Source organism: Nelumbo nucifera, chromosome 5, assembly GCF_055504915.1.
Source record: "Nelumbo nucifera cultivar China Antique chromosome 5, China Antique-T2T, whole genome shotgun sequence".
In the NCBI taxonomy this organism is placed as follows: domain Eukaryota; kingdom Viridiplantae; phylum Streptophyta; class Magnoliopsida; order Proteales; family Nelumbonaceae; genus Nelumbo; species Nelumbo nucifera.
The window spans coordinates 69,872,813-69,887,028 of NC_142653.1; the positions used below are offsets into that span (position 1 = coordinate 69,872,813).

The window sequence follows — 14,216 nt, forward strand, 5'->3', positions numbered from 1 at the left end:
CTTGTTTATGGCTTTATCACAGGTACCTTTTGTTGTGTATCCTTCTGGCACGCTAGAGACGCCCTTTATTAGACGCTTGGTTGAGTAGTTGAGGGCACTACAGCCCCCAGTCCCGACTCAAAAGTTGCTGTAGACGTTGCGGGTGGTCAACAACGCTCCTGGTGTTGAGGTGCAAGGAACGGATCAGACAAGTCAAGCGACTGTGGGTGCAGACACGGCAACGCATTGTGCAGAGTTGTCTGTTGTTACTACCATCGGTGTTGAAGTCCCCATAGGTGCGGAGTGCCAGAATTCGATTGAGCCTGAGTCTCCCATCATAGCGGTTGGTGCTCCTGGAGACGCGAACAGCTAGTCTGGAGACGTTGATGCATGGCCTAAGGTCAATGACTCTTTTGAGCCTGAGGTCCTAGTTGACTTGGAGTGCCATACGGGGGATGGGGACACAGTGAAGGGATGAGAGATCCATCATATGGATGACCAAACCCTGTAGGAAGGTTGGGCGAAATTCCAAAAATTTCTCTCTCTCCCATCTGGGAATTGCATTCCCTATTTTAGAAAACTGCATTTTCAAGGATCAATCTTAAACCAAAACCAGACCAGATCTGAAACAAAAGAGAGGAGAGGGATATACTTGATACGAAGTAGCAGTAACTCCCAATGAAGGTGTTCATGCCCAAGGAGAAAACCAAAACCCGCTTCCACTGAAGATGACACAGTGTGTAGTGAAGTAAGATCAGCAGGACGACTCTTCAGCAAGAATGTATTAGAGGGCTGGTGAGCACGACTTCAGATTGCTTCTTCTACCAAGAAGCAATATCAAGAACAATTCTTGATCGCTCCCATAAGTGGAGATCGAACTGGGTAGGGGCGGTAAGAACAGGGAAGAACTCTGCAGATTGTTGTGTTGTGTAACTGAGAAATTCACCCCCTTTATTTATAGCCTTTTCAGGATCAGCCTCTTAATCCAATTAGGAGAGAGTTCTTTAATCCAAATATGATATTTGAATCTAGACTCTTGAATGGATAAGACTTATCTTATCCTTCAGCTAATCCTAATCAGATTATAAATCCTATCTTGCCTCCTTTTAATTAACTAACTTAAGCCCAGTTCGATATAAATCTTATCTTCTTCCTTTTTTTTGATATATATTTTGCGTATCTTATATCAATAAAGAAATGAATGGGGTTGCTCATGAACTTGCTTACAATGCATGTAAATATAATAGGATAGTTGAAGATTGGAGCAACCAAACAAACACTACTGTATTGTCTATATTTTAATGAATATGTCGTTTTTGTTGTGCTAAAAAAAAAAACACATGGGATTAACCTTAAAAGCTAGTTAACTCCAACAAACATTGTTTCAAAATAGAAAAGACTAAATCACCAAATTGAATGGCTCGACGTATTACACCTAACCAAGGTTAAAAATATCAATATGCTTAATACATCGATAGGGGCGTGTCGGGCGATATCAATACTTTTTTTTTAATTTTTTCAAAGCTGGTTCAGGGGGCCGGTTTAAGGCTCCTCCACTTCTTGAATTGGTTAGAACCTCGATACGTCCTCTATAAGGATGTATTGGAGAGTTCCTAGAATGATATGTATCGACCGATATGGGTTGATACGTGTCGATACTTTGAACCTTGCACCTAACCATAAAAAGAACACTCGCAACATAAATAGCCCGCCTCAACTGGGCCATTTCTCTAATCCTCTCTTGCTTATTGAAAGAATAACTTTTATCAATAAGCAAGGGAGCTAACAATAATCGTAATATTGAGGAAAGAAAATCATACGAGTAAGCTCTACTATTAATCAGGATTCTAGTTTGGTGAATTAGTGAGATTAATGGGATTACGTCATATTTTAAATCACAACATTAAATTCTTCTTTCGTGCATTACATATGTGCATGTAAGTTGGTCCATTCCAAAAATTCAAGAGAAACAGTTATTTTGCAAATCCGAATTTTGTGTACAAAACCACCAGATGTACATGTACATCAGTATTGTGGAGATTGCCATGAGGATCATGACAATACAAAGGTGACCACCAGAGAACCTGAGAACCTATGATGAGCACTATATTCATCATCAAAGATGTCACAAAAATGCAATCCCAAAACTCTGTGATGATTTGAGATCGAACAAGAATGGCAATGGCACCTTCGATGCTCTCGTGAGAGAAAGTTGTAGTCGTCGACCATGTTTATGCAAACTTGATAGCAGAGCCTACTGTATGGATAACTGCGACGGTACTCCATTACCACTGATTTTTGTTATCGAATAAGAATATCTTACGATCAACACATGGTTGCAAGTAATCACAAAGAGTTGTAGCCATGCACGTGCCTACATGAGGGTCTTAAGAGACCGGAAACTTGATCCCAAGAAATTCTCATTGGACACATGGTTAAACCCTAAAGGGACTTATCCGTTAGGTAATCGGTGAATTATAACCAACTTTCTGAGATAGGAAAGCTCCCTTAATAGCCTTAGCTATTCATCTATAAGAGGGGAGGTCCGAAGACCTCAACACTAAACCTCTTCCTTATACGCTCTCGGTCCTCCTCTGTACTTTAGGGAGATCAACTTCCTTTGCCTTATCACCTTGCCTACATTTATAATATAATATAGTCTTTTATATTTATTATATATTATGTTGGATTTTAATCTCATAAGAGATTAAATCCAATGGGTTTGATTGGTCAATTACATGAGAAATTGTACCTACACATTTGATTTAAAAATCAATTTTCTCTTATAAAAAAAGAAAAAACCAGTTTTAAACTTATCCCACATTAGATAATTATAAGTTTTGTTTTCAGTATTTCAATAAGAGTTGATTTACATTCCTTAGAATTAGTAGAGGAGAGTATGGGGATTCGATACCGCGCAACGCGCGCGCACACGCGTGCGCGCGTGTGTGCGGCGCAATGAGGCGCTTTAGAAGCGCACTTTGCTCGCACTTCGCGATGGGCGGCTCTGGTTTTGGTGCGTTGGTGACCGTTGATCACCGTTGATGAAATCAACGGTCACGATTCGATCGGGTGTGATCAAGAGGCACAATTCAAAGTTAACAATCACTAACTGTTAACTACTTTTTGAACAGTCACAATGTTTGAAATTGTGACTGTTCAAGGTGCCTTCTCTAAACCAGCACCTACCTTTTCTTCATACCTCTTCACAAATTATTTAAGGAGCATGAATCAGACTCCAAATCACACAATTTCAAAATTCACTCTCTCTCTCAGTCCGGTCTGCTACAGTCTCACAAAAGGTTTCTTTGGAGACTCTTCAACTTTGTTGGTTGCAGATTCTCGCCCAAGGCTCTGTTGTATCCTGGGAACGAATTTGCCTGTAACCCAATAGCAAACTCAGTAAAACTAAGTGGGGGCAAATAACGTTCTAAAGACTGTGTCTTCATACGCGCCTCAAAGCTTCTCCTCCAAAGTTATAGTGACCCCATTCTTCCCCAACATATTATTTGTTATATATGATATTATGAAAATCAAACAACCAAAAAACTGATGAACCGAATCGACGGTTAACCAAATCGATCAACTGGTTTACTGGTCGACTTTGGTTTGGTTTTGATTACTAGTTTTTCAAAAACCAATACTACCGGTTCGATTTAGAAAAAAGGCCCACGGTTCGGTTAACCAAACCGTGAGCACCCCTAGTGTTACTCAAGTAATATAAAACAAACAAGACCTAAGTCAAGATTTGAGTTAAATTCTAAAATATATGATTAATAAATTCAATCTTTTATATAAATACCGTTGACTTTGGTTTGGTTTCAATTACTAGTTTTTCAAAAACCGATACTACCAGTTCATTTTAGAAAAAAAGGCCCACAATTCGATTAACTGAACTATGAGCACCCCTAGTGTTACTCAGGTAACACAAACACAAACGAGACCTAAGTCAATATTTGAGTTAAATTCTAAAATATATGATTAATAAATTCAATATTTTATATAAATACAAATTCATTATATAAAGGGTTGTTTGACAAGTCTTTATGGGAAGATCTTCTGGTAGCTCTAACAGTCAAAAGACGCATTGAGCTTTTGCATAAAGATCTAAGTAGCCCGAAGCTAATTTGGATACCACACATCTTTCTATGCATCTTTTTGTATCTTTCCGCATGAGAATAAAGTGAGAAAAACGCGAAAAGCTCCATTTTTTCCAAAATCAGCTCAAAATAGGCTTCTCACATCTTTTCGACACACCTTTTGTCAGCTAGACCGCGGCAGGGTCCACCCCACTTGTAAAGAGCTGAAAGACCGCACGGAAAGACATGCCAAACAGGGCCTAAGTTAAAAATAATTATATTTTTAACTTTTAATTCTTTTTCTTTTTTCGGATTTGAAGTTTTAGCCGGACCGGATTTGGATCCGAATCGAGCATAACCTAATTCGACCCGATTACAGCCTTTCTTTGGACCCGTTTCATGCTGCCAGTCGGATCCACAATCAGTCCTCCTTCCCGAGAAAAAGAAATCGAGATCAATGAATTTTGTTTTCTCGTATCGCGATTTGCGATAAAATGAGCGCTCACTGATTCTAGAGAATCGTCGTCCTCTCTCTCTCTCTCAGCGCAGATATCTCTTTCCATACTTGGAAGAAAATAGCTGGAAAAGCTTCAACGACAATTTTCCTCTGTTTTTCTCCTCTGCAATCTCTTCTGGTTTTGTACCTCTTTTTTTTCTCCTTCGTAAGCAAACACATATAGGTTGGCAGGGGTCTTCTTTGTTGTTGTTTGATCTTGAAACCGCCATGGAAGCGATTGGGGAGTTTCAGGACTGGGAAGTGCTCCAAAACACCGACACGCGTTCTGTTAATCCATTCGATTCCATAGAGGATTCGAGAGATCTCACAGTAATAGAAGGGGACTCTGAAGGGCTTATAAGGTCTGATTACTTCACTTTGGACTCGGAAAGGAGGTACTCGAGGACGGTTAGAGAGGGAGACCTGCACGAGGAGGGTTCTGTGGAATCGGATAATCCGAGCTGGGTCGATCCTTCTTCGGAGCCTAGGTTTGGAGATGATGTCGGAAAGGATGTGAGTTTTCAAGGGATCGCGCTTGAGCGTAGCAATTCTGGAGAGTTTTGGTCGGACTCAAGTAGCGACAGGTCGGTTTCTCAAAGATTTAGCAACTTGGAGGAAAAGAACGAGTTGGGTTGTGGATATGATGCGAAGAACGAAGTGGCTTCTGAAAAACTCGGAGAAATTGAAGTTACGAATAACGATTCTGTCAAATTTTGGTCGGTTTCAGACGCAGAAGGAAAGGGTCATCTGAAGGTCGGTGACGTTGGAGGTGAGATCAAAATGGATGTCTCCGAGTATGAGGCGAGAAGAGATGAACCAGAATTTTCAGCTGAAGTAGAGGGGGCAAATGGGTCGGAGTTGGCTGGTGCAATGGCGGTCGACGGTGGAAAGAGCTTGGACTCTGCCGGGTTTGTTGAGGCAGAGGGAAGTAATGTTATGGAAAGAACAGGGAACGTCTCAATCGAAGAGGTGAAATCGGGTGAGGGAGAGAAGAAGAGGATGGTTTGGTGGAAGCTACCTTTGGAGCTCCTGAAGTTCTGTGTTTTCAGGGTTAGTCCTGTTTGGTCATTCTCCGTTGCTGCTGCTGTAGTGGGTTTTGTTATTCTGCGAAGGAGACTGTATAGAATGAAGCGAAAGAGCCGCAGCATTACCCTTAATGTCACTGTCGAGGATAAGGTAAGTAGCTGCCTATTTGTATTGCTTCTTCTGACCGTTATCTCATTGAGCAAATTCGTAATTTTATGGTGTAAATCACTTAGATAATTTTGCCTGTATTGGTTTAGTTGTCTGTTTGATTTCTCGTAAATCCTTATTAGACAGGCAGTAACAAATTTCTTCTGGTTTAAGATTTAAGTTTTTATGAATTCTGAGAATTTTCTGCTTAGTCATCCACTGTAAAATGATTCTTTTGGCATGAGCCATTAGAATCTTATTAGCTGAAGTCGAATGAAAGAAGGGGTTGGTTGATCATTGTAAAAATCCATGTGAATGATACCCGATATTTGCAAGTATTGCCCAAGTCATACATTCAATTTTGTATTCTGCATATTGGATAGGTGGATGTTGAGTGCCTCTTTTAGGAGCTGGAGGATTTTGAAGAGCTGGGTGTCATTTCTTTTGATTTTCTGTAAATGATTGAAATCCACCAGGTCCACCACTTCCTCATCCTTGGGGTGGAGCTGTTGTTTTGGTCTCCATCTCTTCTGCAGAAAATGGAAACCTGTGCCTGTTTCTGCACCTTATAAAATAAATACTTAGGGTGTTTCTTAAGGCTGTATTAGGTACTGATTATTAATTGTTTGTGTTTAGTTCTTATCTTATTAGGCTTTCTCCTGTTGACTTGTGATCTGTATTCTTTGGCACAATGGCACCCCTTCTTTACATGTTACATTAACAATATCTAATTGCATATACTTGATATCCACATTATTAGATTTTTTTTTTAACATGTGATCGATGCAATAAGTGCATGCATCATATAAAGCATATATGGCTGTTTTCTCTTTTGATACCAGGTGTTATCTGCTATTTGACATTGCTGGGATATATATATGTGTGTATATCTATAATTTCAAGTTTGAATGGAATGAGTTCTCTTATGCACTGTATAATTTTTATACCTATTCAATTGAGAACCAATGCAAACGGGTAGCTAAATATCTTGGATGGGAAGTCTACTAGTTGCTGCCTTTTATTTAGTATTTCTGGATGCTTTCTAAAATGGGATCATTTCGTGTTTGTTTCAGATAGCACTTGAAACCATACACAGTTAAATGAAAATGAGTATATTTCTTAAAATACTCATCTTGTGTTGCCATTCCTATTCATGTCGCAACTAATCAGACTATTAGTCATTTTTCTAATACATAAAAGAAACAGAGAGCCAATTGATAAAAAAAGGGGGACAGTGAGCCAAAGGGGGAAGAGAAATGGCTGGGTGAAACAATAGGTGGGTTTCAACTGTAATGAATTGGGATGCAGGCTTGATGCAGAGTGCTTGGGAGGAAAACCCTAATTGTGCATAAATTGTGTGGAATTGTCATGGATATGCTAAATTGATTCAACACCCATTAGGATTGGAATCAACCCTACCTAAGGAAGATGAGAAAGCAATACTTCATTCAAAGACAAATTAAATAATGGGTAATTATCTAAAACTCCCTTTCATTTTCCCCATTTCTCTTAAATTACCCTGACTTTTCAAAACCTCCAGACCCTATCAGAGAATTTTTGTTATCAAAACTTGCCTTCCATCAGGTAACCCTTAATGACCATTAATTATTTTTAATGACCAAACTAACCTTGACCTCTGTTAAATAATTGTTTAAAAAAGAACAGGCAAGAAAACAAAAAATACCAAGGGTTTGGAAAAAGAAGCCAAATCCCTATCAGAGAATTTTTGTTATCAAAACTTACCTTCCATCAGGTAACCCTTAATGACCGTTAATTATTTTTAATGACCAAACTAACCTTGATCTCTGTTAATTAATTGTTTAAAAAAGAAAACAGGTAAGAAAACAAAAAATACCGAGGGTATGGAAAAAGAAGTCAAATGCTGTAACACATTTTAACAGTCGGAAATCATTTAGAACAGTCCAGATTTCAAAACTTTTTGCAAGATTAAAAGGGGGTTTGTTTGGAGTTGGACCCATAATAAGGTGAAGAAGTCAAAGAGCATCATTAGGAGAAGTAAAGAGGCCCCATTATAAGTTGTTGGTGAGAGGAAAGATTGTTTCTTTCTCATTGATGTTTGGTGTAGTCATGTCCTGCTTCAGGGCTTTGGGGGTTTGGGTTGGTTTGTTGTTTTGGCTCTTTTGCTTTTTGGTTAATTGCTGAGTTATTTAGGGGATTGGTTGTTCGGGCTAGTCCTTAGAGGGAGTCTGGATCTGCTCCCCACAAAGCACTCCTCACACCAACCTCACAGCACGTCCCAGCCACACATCGGGAGCATCTCCCATACTTGTATGTTATTATTCATGGGAGATCTTCCCAATACACAGTGGGTTGTGGCTGTGAGGTCGGTGTGAGGAGCGCTCTGTGAGGAGCAAATCCCATTCCCTTAGAGGTGTAGTTGTCTCTCCTTTTCCAGGTGACTGCTGGTCACCTTTCTTTGTATTCTCTTTTTCTTTTTTAATAATTTTTCATTTATTATCAAAAAAATTGTCAAATAGAAAAGGATAGAAGCACTAATCCTATGGCTCCTATGAGTATAATGTCTCTCATTTGGAGCTTGGAACAATTTCTAGACAAGAATGGAACCAAATTGCTTATTTCAGTGAAAACCTAAATGATGCACAGAATAATAATTCAAGGTACAAGGTACAATTTTACTTCATAACCCAAGCACTGAAACATTGACCGAACTACCGTGTTACAAGAGCTTGTGCTATTATATGAAGACGAAGCCTTTAGGTATTTAAAATAGTGGAGATGTCTGAGTCCAAGAATTGCAAGGTAGGTTTCTACAATTTACTTTTCACTTAAAACATATGGCAGGTCTGGAGAATGTAGCAGTTTGATGCCTTAAATCAATGAATTTTTTTTCTTATGCTTATTAAGAATTTCTATAATAGTTTTAAGGGTTGTAGCCATTTTAATCTATTGATGTAGACACTGAACAAACTGATGACAAGATTTGTCTTTGACCCAATATATTGCATTCTGCTTTTTAGGTCCAGAATAATTATCTCTTGTATAAAATTTATGTCTGTATCCCAGGGGTTCTCTTTGGAAACATATTATCCTTGAACTGCATGAAGGTAGATTGAGTGACCATTTCAGATTTGATAAAAACAGAAAGATTTTCTTGTAATAGTTTGAAGAAAGATATTGGTGATGTTATGAAGAGATGTTGAGTTTTCCAAATTGGAACAAGGGGAAGAGGAAACACAAGTTAGTGTTGGCTTCTACCTGTACCTGCAATGCCATGGCATGGAGTTTTTTCTTGGTTTGCCAAGATGCTAATGCAATTTAGAGTCTCCAAAATGGCATACTTCATTCCATGCTAGAAGACCTATGATGTGATCTCATGTACAAGTATCTCCTTGACGCTGTATTTGGTTTGATAAAAATAAGAGAGAGCCACAGGTTGAGGGTATGTTCTTAATGAATTTCACAAAATTTATTAAGAATTCCCTTTCATCTTTCTTTTTCTCTCTTATTTTCTATAAGACCAAACATAGCCTTTAGGAGGTTCTTTGTTTACTTGGGTTTTTGTTGTTTAGTATTTGTAGATAGAGATGTCAAATATATTAGCTACTTCCAAGAGACTTTGTGGACATTAATTATTACCAAGTTGATGTTTTTGATGCTCATCAACCTTGGGTATAATGGTCAGAGGAAGATGGTTAATTAAAGTTTGGGAGACCTCTTTCTATCTATGTACAAGAGAGAAAATGCCAGTTAGGATACAGTAGTTTCATAAGCAGAATACTCATAATAGTTTTATAAATCGAACTGCTGGAAAAAAAAATAAAAAATCTACATTCTTTTTGAGCTTATAGTATTCAGCCAAATCAGCCAGTGGTTACTGAAAAGAAGCTGGTAACCTGGAACCAGTGCATGGCATATCCAAGAAGGTGATTTAGTGTTCATACATACATTCAAGGAACAGATTCTTCATGGAATTTTTCACAAGTTGCATGCAAAGAAGGCTAGCCTGCTTAAGGTTTTGAAGCATTCTGGACAAAACACTGCACTTTTTTTGGATATGAGCATTAATTGAATCTTTAATTTGAAAACCTATCTACATATTGTAGACATGATTTTTTTTTGCCCCAAGAGTGAAATGCACGTTCTAGAATCACTGAATAAGTACCATAAAGAAATTGAAGCAATATTTAGCACCAAGTGGATTGTATTTGACCAGAAAATTATCGAAGGTTATTGGTGAAATAGGAAGATGTGGCTGCAAATAGCAGGTGAATCAAGGAAAAATATTATAGCAATTGAACCTAGACTTCTTGTGAAACTATTGACTTCTAAACATAATGGAAACGAGCTCTTCTTAAAAGGAAGGATTGGTGATGTCTAGCTAGCGGGCCCAAATTTAGTTTGTCTTTTATTTGTTATTTTTTAGATTATTTATTGGGTTCGGAAATAGAAAGTTAGTTTAGAGCTATTTTGGGGAAGTTATTTTATTAGATAATGTTAAGTCAAAGTATCTTCAGGAAGACCCTTATCTATCAAGGTTATTATAATCTTGTGGGTAGCATTGCTTGGTGCAGTGGTAAAACCTCAGACTGGCAACCATGATTATGTGGACAAATCAGAGGACCCACTCCCAAACTCCTTTGTACATCTATCACAATTGAAACTCTTGATTATGTTTGTGGCCATCAAAAGCCTAGGACCATCAACAATAAAGGGCTATTGTAAAAGGAGAACTCCCATTAATCATCAGGAGAATCTTATTATGCTTGAAAACATGTGAACATTGTAAAACAGGACTATTCTTGTATAGCCCCAAAGTTCTGCTACATGTCAATGATAATTTGTATTCATGTACAGCAAAATTGTGATGGAATAATGGCCTACATGTCCTCTTGGAATTAATGCTGCTTATAGGAATTTATTTATTGTCATTTGCCTTTTCTTCTTGGGAATCTATGCCTTCTGTGTTCCATTTCTGATGGCTGTGAAATACGCAGAAGGTGTCTCAATTCATGAGCCGTGCTGCACGTCTCAATGAAGCTTTTTCAGTAGTGAGACGTGTCCCCATCATACGACCTTCGCCGCCAATGGGTGGGGTAACTCCATGGCCAGTCATGGGGCTGAGATGAAGTCCATTTTGCTGTAGATGAGGGGTAAAGAGAGTTAATCCACCTATATAAATATGCAGGTTTGGAGGTGAGAAGCTCTGGTTTTATATTATAATTGTGTATGAAGTTGCTAAATAACTTGTATGCGTATTTTCTTTTCTTCTTTTTTCATTGAGTGTCAACACTGTCTGTCATACTATATGGGCACAATTTAGATTGGAACACAGTCAAGGGACTGTGTTCCTGCTATTTCTTGGTCTTCCAAGTAATATTCATGTTCAGCAATGGATGGTTGGATACCCATCCATCTGTTGGTGTAATTGAAACGGGTATAATCTAATCCGTGGGGTTTGATGAAAATCAGGATGTCAATTTAATACCACAAGATACCAGAGTCAATTTATTTTCCAATTTGCCAATGCAATATTGGTTTTATATGACATCTTTCCCAATGATTTATTAGAAGCTATCTTCAGTTGCCGACTGAAAGCTTGTTTTCTGATACATGGATCACCTAATGTAGTATGAAACTATATATTGAAGCTTCCTAATTTTGCCGGTTCAGTAGTTCATTATAGTGAGCTTCATGATTTTGTTCAGTGACTCGATTCAGGGTCACAAGGTTTATCATTGACAGAAAAGGAAAAAAGCTACAGTATTATGGTTGATACACCTCCTACTCATGCCAAACAATTTAAATGGCTGTTCAGGGTTTCACTTATACTTTTGGACAGAGAAAAGGTTAACTCCATATTCGTGAACCATAAGAGGCAATGAATGGGTGAAAGGATCTCAACACCAGTGGCTTCTTATCAGGTTTTGTACCATCAATGAATAGGTGAACTGATCAAATGGTGGTTTTCGCTTGACGCAGCTCTCCTGGACTTGCATATTTGCATGTGGTCGGTTTACCATAGTAAGGCCATGTTTGGGAGTGCTTATGTTAAAAATAAGTTCTGACTCGAAATCTCACTTGGCAATTGGCATCCACCCTTTTCAAGTGCTTATTTTAAAAAATAAGTATTTATTTTATATTGGGTGTTTGGTGGTCTTTTTCTCCAATAAACACTTAGATAAATACTTGTGACTTTTTTGTTCGTCATTTTCTTTCAAATTTTTAAAATATCCAATTCAAAGTGAATGAATAAAGTACTTTACTTTCGTAAAAGTGCTTTTTACAAAAGTACTTTGATATAGTACTTTTATACAAGGTTCAAAGTATCGACTCGTATCGGTTGATACGTATCATTCCGGGACTTCCCTGATACACCCCTACAGTGGATATATTGGGGGTCTGACCGGTTAAGGGGGTGGAGGAGCCCTAAACCGGCCCCCTTGAACCGGTTTTGGAAAAAAATTAAAAAAAAAGAGGGTATCTATTCACCCAATATGCCCCTACCGGAGTATTGGGCGTATCGATATTTTTAACCTTGCTTTAATAAAAGTGTTTTTATAAAAGTAATTTAATAGAAGTGTTTTTATGAAAATATTTTCATAAGTGTTCTTATAAAAGTATTTTTATAAAAGTGCTTTTGTAAAAGTTTTTTTTTTAAGTATTTTTATAAGAGTATTTTGTTTTCATTAGTGTTTTCGTAAAAGTATTTTAGTTTTCTAAAAGTAACAATATTAAAAGGGTATTATTGGTATTCTAAAAATTTATCGGGAACAAATTATGAGAGAAAAATTTTGAATAACTGCTTATTGTATGATCACTTGCAAAAAGCTGGAAATTTAGACTTAAAAAATAAGCACTTATCAAAAAGTGCTTAATGGTGTGATTCTAACCCAAATAATTGCTTATTTTTAAACACTCCCAAGCATGGCGTAAGACTTACATGCATTGGACGGTTAAACCGGTGGCTACCGACGTAGTGACCATTCTGAGTCCCAGTTGAATAATGGGTTTTAGTTTTTACGGTTTGAATAGGTTAACTGCCTGGTAACCGGTATAACTGTGATGCAGTGAGCATTCAGTTTTATGTCTGGTCGTAGTCTTACAAAATGATGATGAAATGATAAAGCAAGAGAGCAAGCTTCGAGGACCAAAAGTTTTCTTCACGCAGTTGGTTCACCAAGTTACCTCAGGCATTATAGGGCGGTAGTAGTTCAGACTTCATGGTGGCCTGTAAGATCTAAACGGGTTATTTTAGTTGGGCAAATTTCATGGAAAATGTACATTACTTCGGAAGCCCATTAGGCTCCGTTTGGGAGGAGTGCAATGCCAGTTTAGTGCATATAGTCACTCTAGTTCAGTTTTGTTGATGTTTGGTAAGAGTTCACGTGAATTGAAAATGACAGTAAATACAGATATCTAAGACATTTGTTTTCAAAATAAGAGTAAAGTTTGCATCTAAAAAAGGGTTGACTATAATATGAAAAATATATGATATCTGAAAAACTTTTGACCAGTCAATTGGTATCATAAATGTGGTAGCCAATCAGTTGTTATTTATCAAAATTTATGGGTGGATTTTGATTGGTCAAAACTTTTCTCATGCCATATCTTTTCCGCATCACAGATTTTTCCTCATGCAAACATTTGCATTTCAAGTTTATCAATACAAAAAAGGTGGATTTTACTCTTCAGATTCATGTTTGTATCTATCACAATGAAAAATCATTTGGCAATAATACAAAATTATCATTATAAAATCAAATTTTCATTTTTTATGAACTAGACTAGACATATTTGCATTTGTACAAAACATTTGTTATTTGCACTTTTTCCAAATGGAGCCTTGTGCATTATGAGTTTCATTCTCCCATTCAGATTTTTACTCGTATGGTATAATTATTTTTTTCCTTCACCATTATTGGATGTTCATCCAAGTGATGTTAATGTTCTTTTCACTTTTTTCCTCTTAGAAACAGCCTTTTTGTGTATTTGCAGAGGTAAGGCTGCATACATCTGTCTCTCCCCAAACCTTGCATTGGGGGAACCTGGGCTGCCTTCAAATCATCATTGAAAGCTTTGGCTATTGTAATTTATGAAACATAGATACAATTTACTAAGGGGTAAGGGAAGGGAGTTCGGATCTGCTACTCACAGAGTGTGCCTCACACCAATCTTACAGCACGTTTTCGCCGTGCATCTGGAATCCATGTTTATAATTTTTATTCATGAGGAGAAGTTCCAGATGCACGGCTGAAACATGCTGTGAGGTCGGTGTGAGGCACACTCTGTGAGGAGCAGATCTGAACTCGAGAGAAGGCAGTCCAGCAAGTAGCCTCCAACAACAGTTGTTTGGGGAAGCAGCTTAGGCCTAAAGACTGGGATAACATAGATCTATTAGTATTTTGGTTCTAATATAATTTGTTTGGCCGAATTCAAGTTCTAATCTGGCCCAATTTGATTTTATAGTTGGATTGAGTATGGATCCTCTCCAATTTAAGCCAATAAAT

At 37.7% G+C, this 14,216-nt stretch overlaps 1 protein-coding gene across 2 annotated transcripts; it reads left to right on the forward strand.

Moving 5' to 3' along the window:
• The first annotated feature begins 4,528 nt into the window (after window positions 1-4,528).
• LOC104610197 (uncharacterized) lies at window positions 4,529-11,254 on the forward strand. Of its 2 annotated transcripts, none has more exons than XM_010276713.3 (2): window positions 4,529-5,730; window positions 10,704-11,254. In XM_010276713.3, exons 1-2 carry the CDS (start codon window positions 4,783-4,785, stop codon window positions 10,833-10,835), a joined length of 1,080 nt encoding a protein of 359 aa, XP_010275015.1. In that variant the 5' UTR covers window positions 4,529-4,782; the 3' UTR covers window positions 10,836-11,254. The 2 variants fall into 2 exon arrangements, with proteins under 2 accessions (XP_010275015.1, XP_010275016.1); XM_010276714.3 differs by having other exon boundaries at window positions 4,541-5,730; window positions 10,707-11,254.
• Window positions 11,255-14,216: the final 2,962 nt, after the last annotated feature.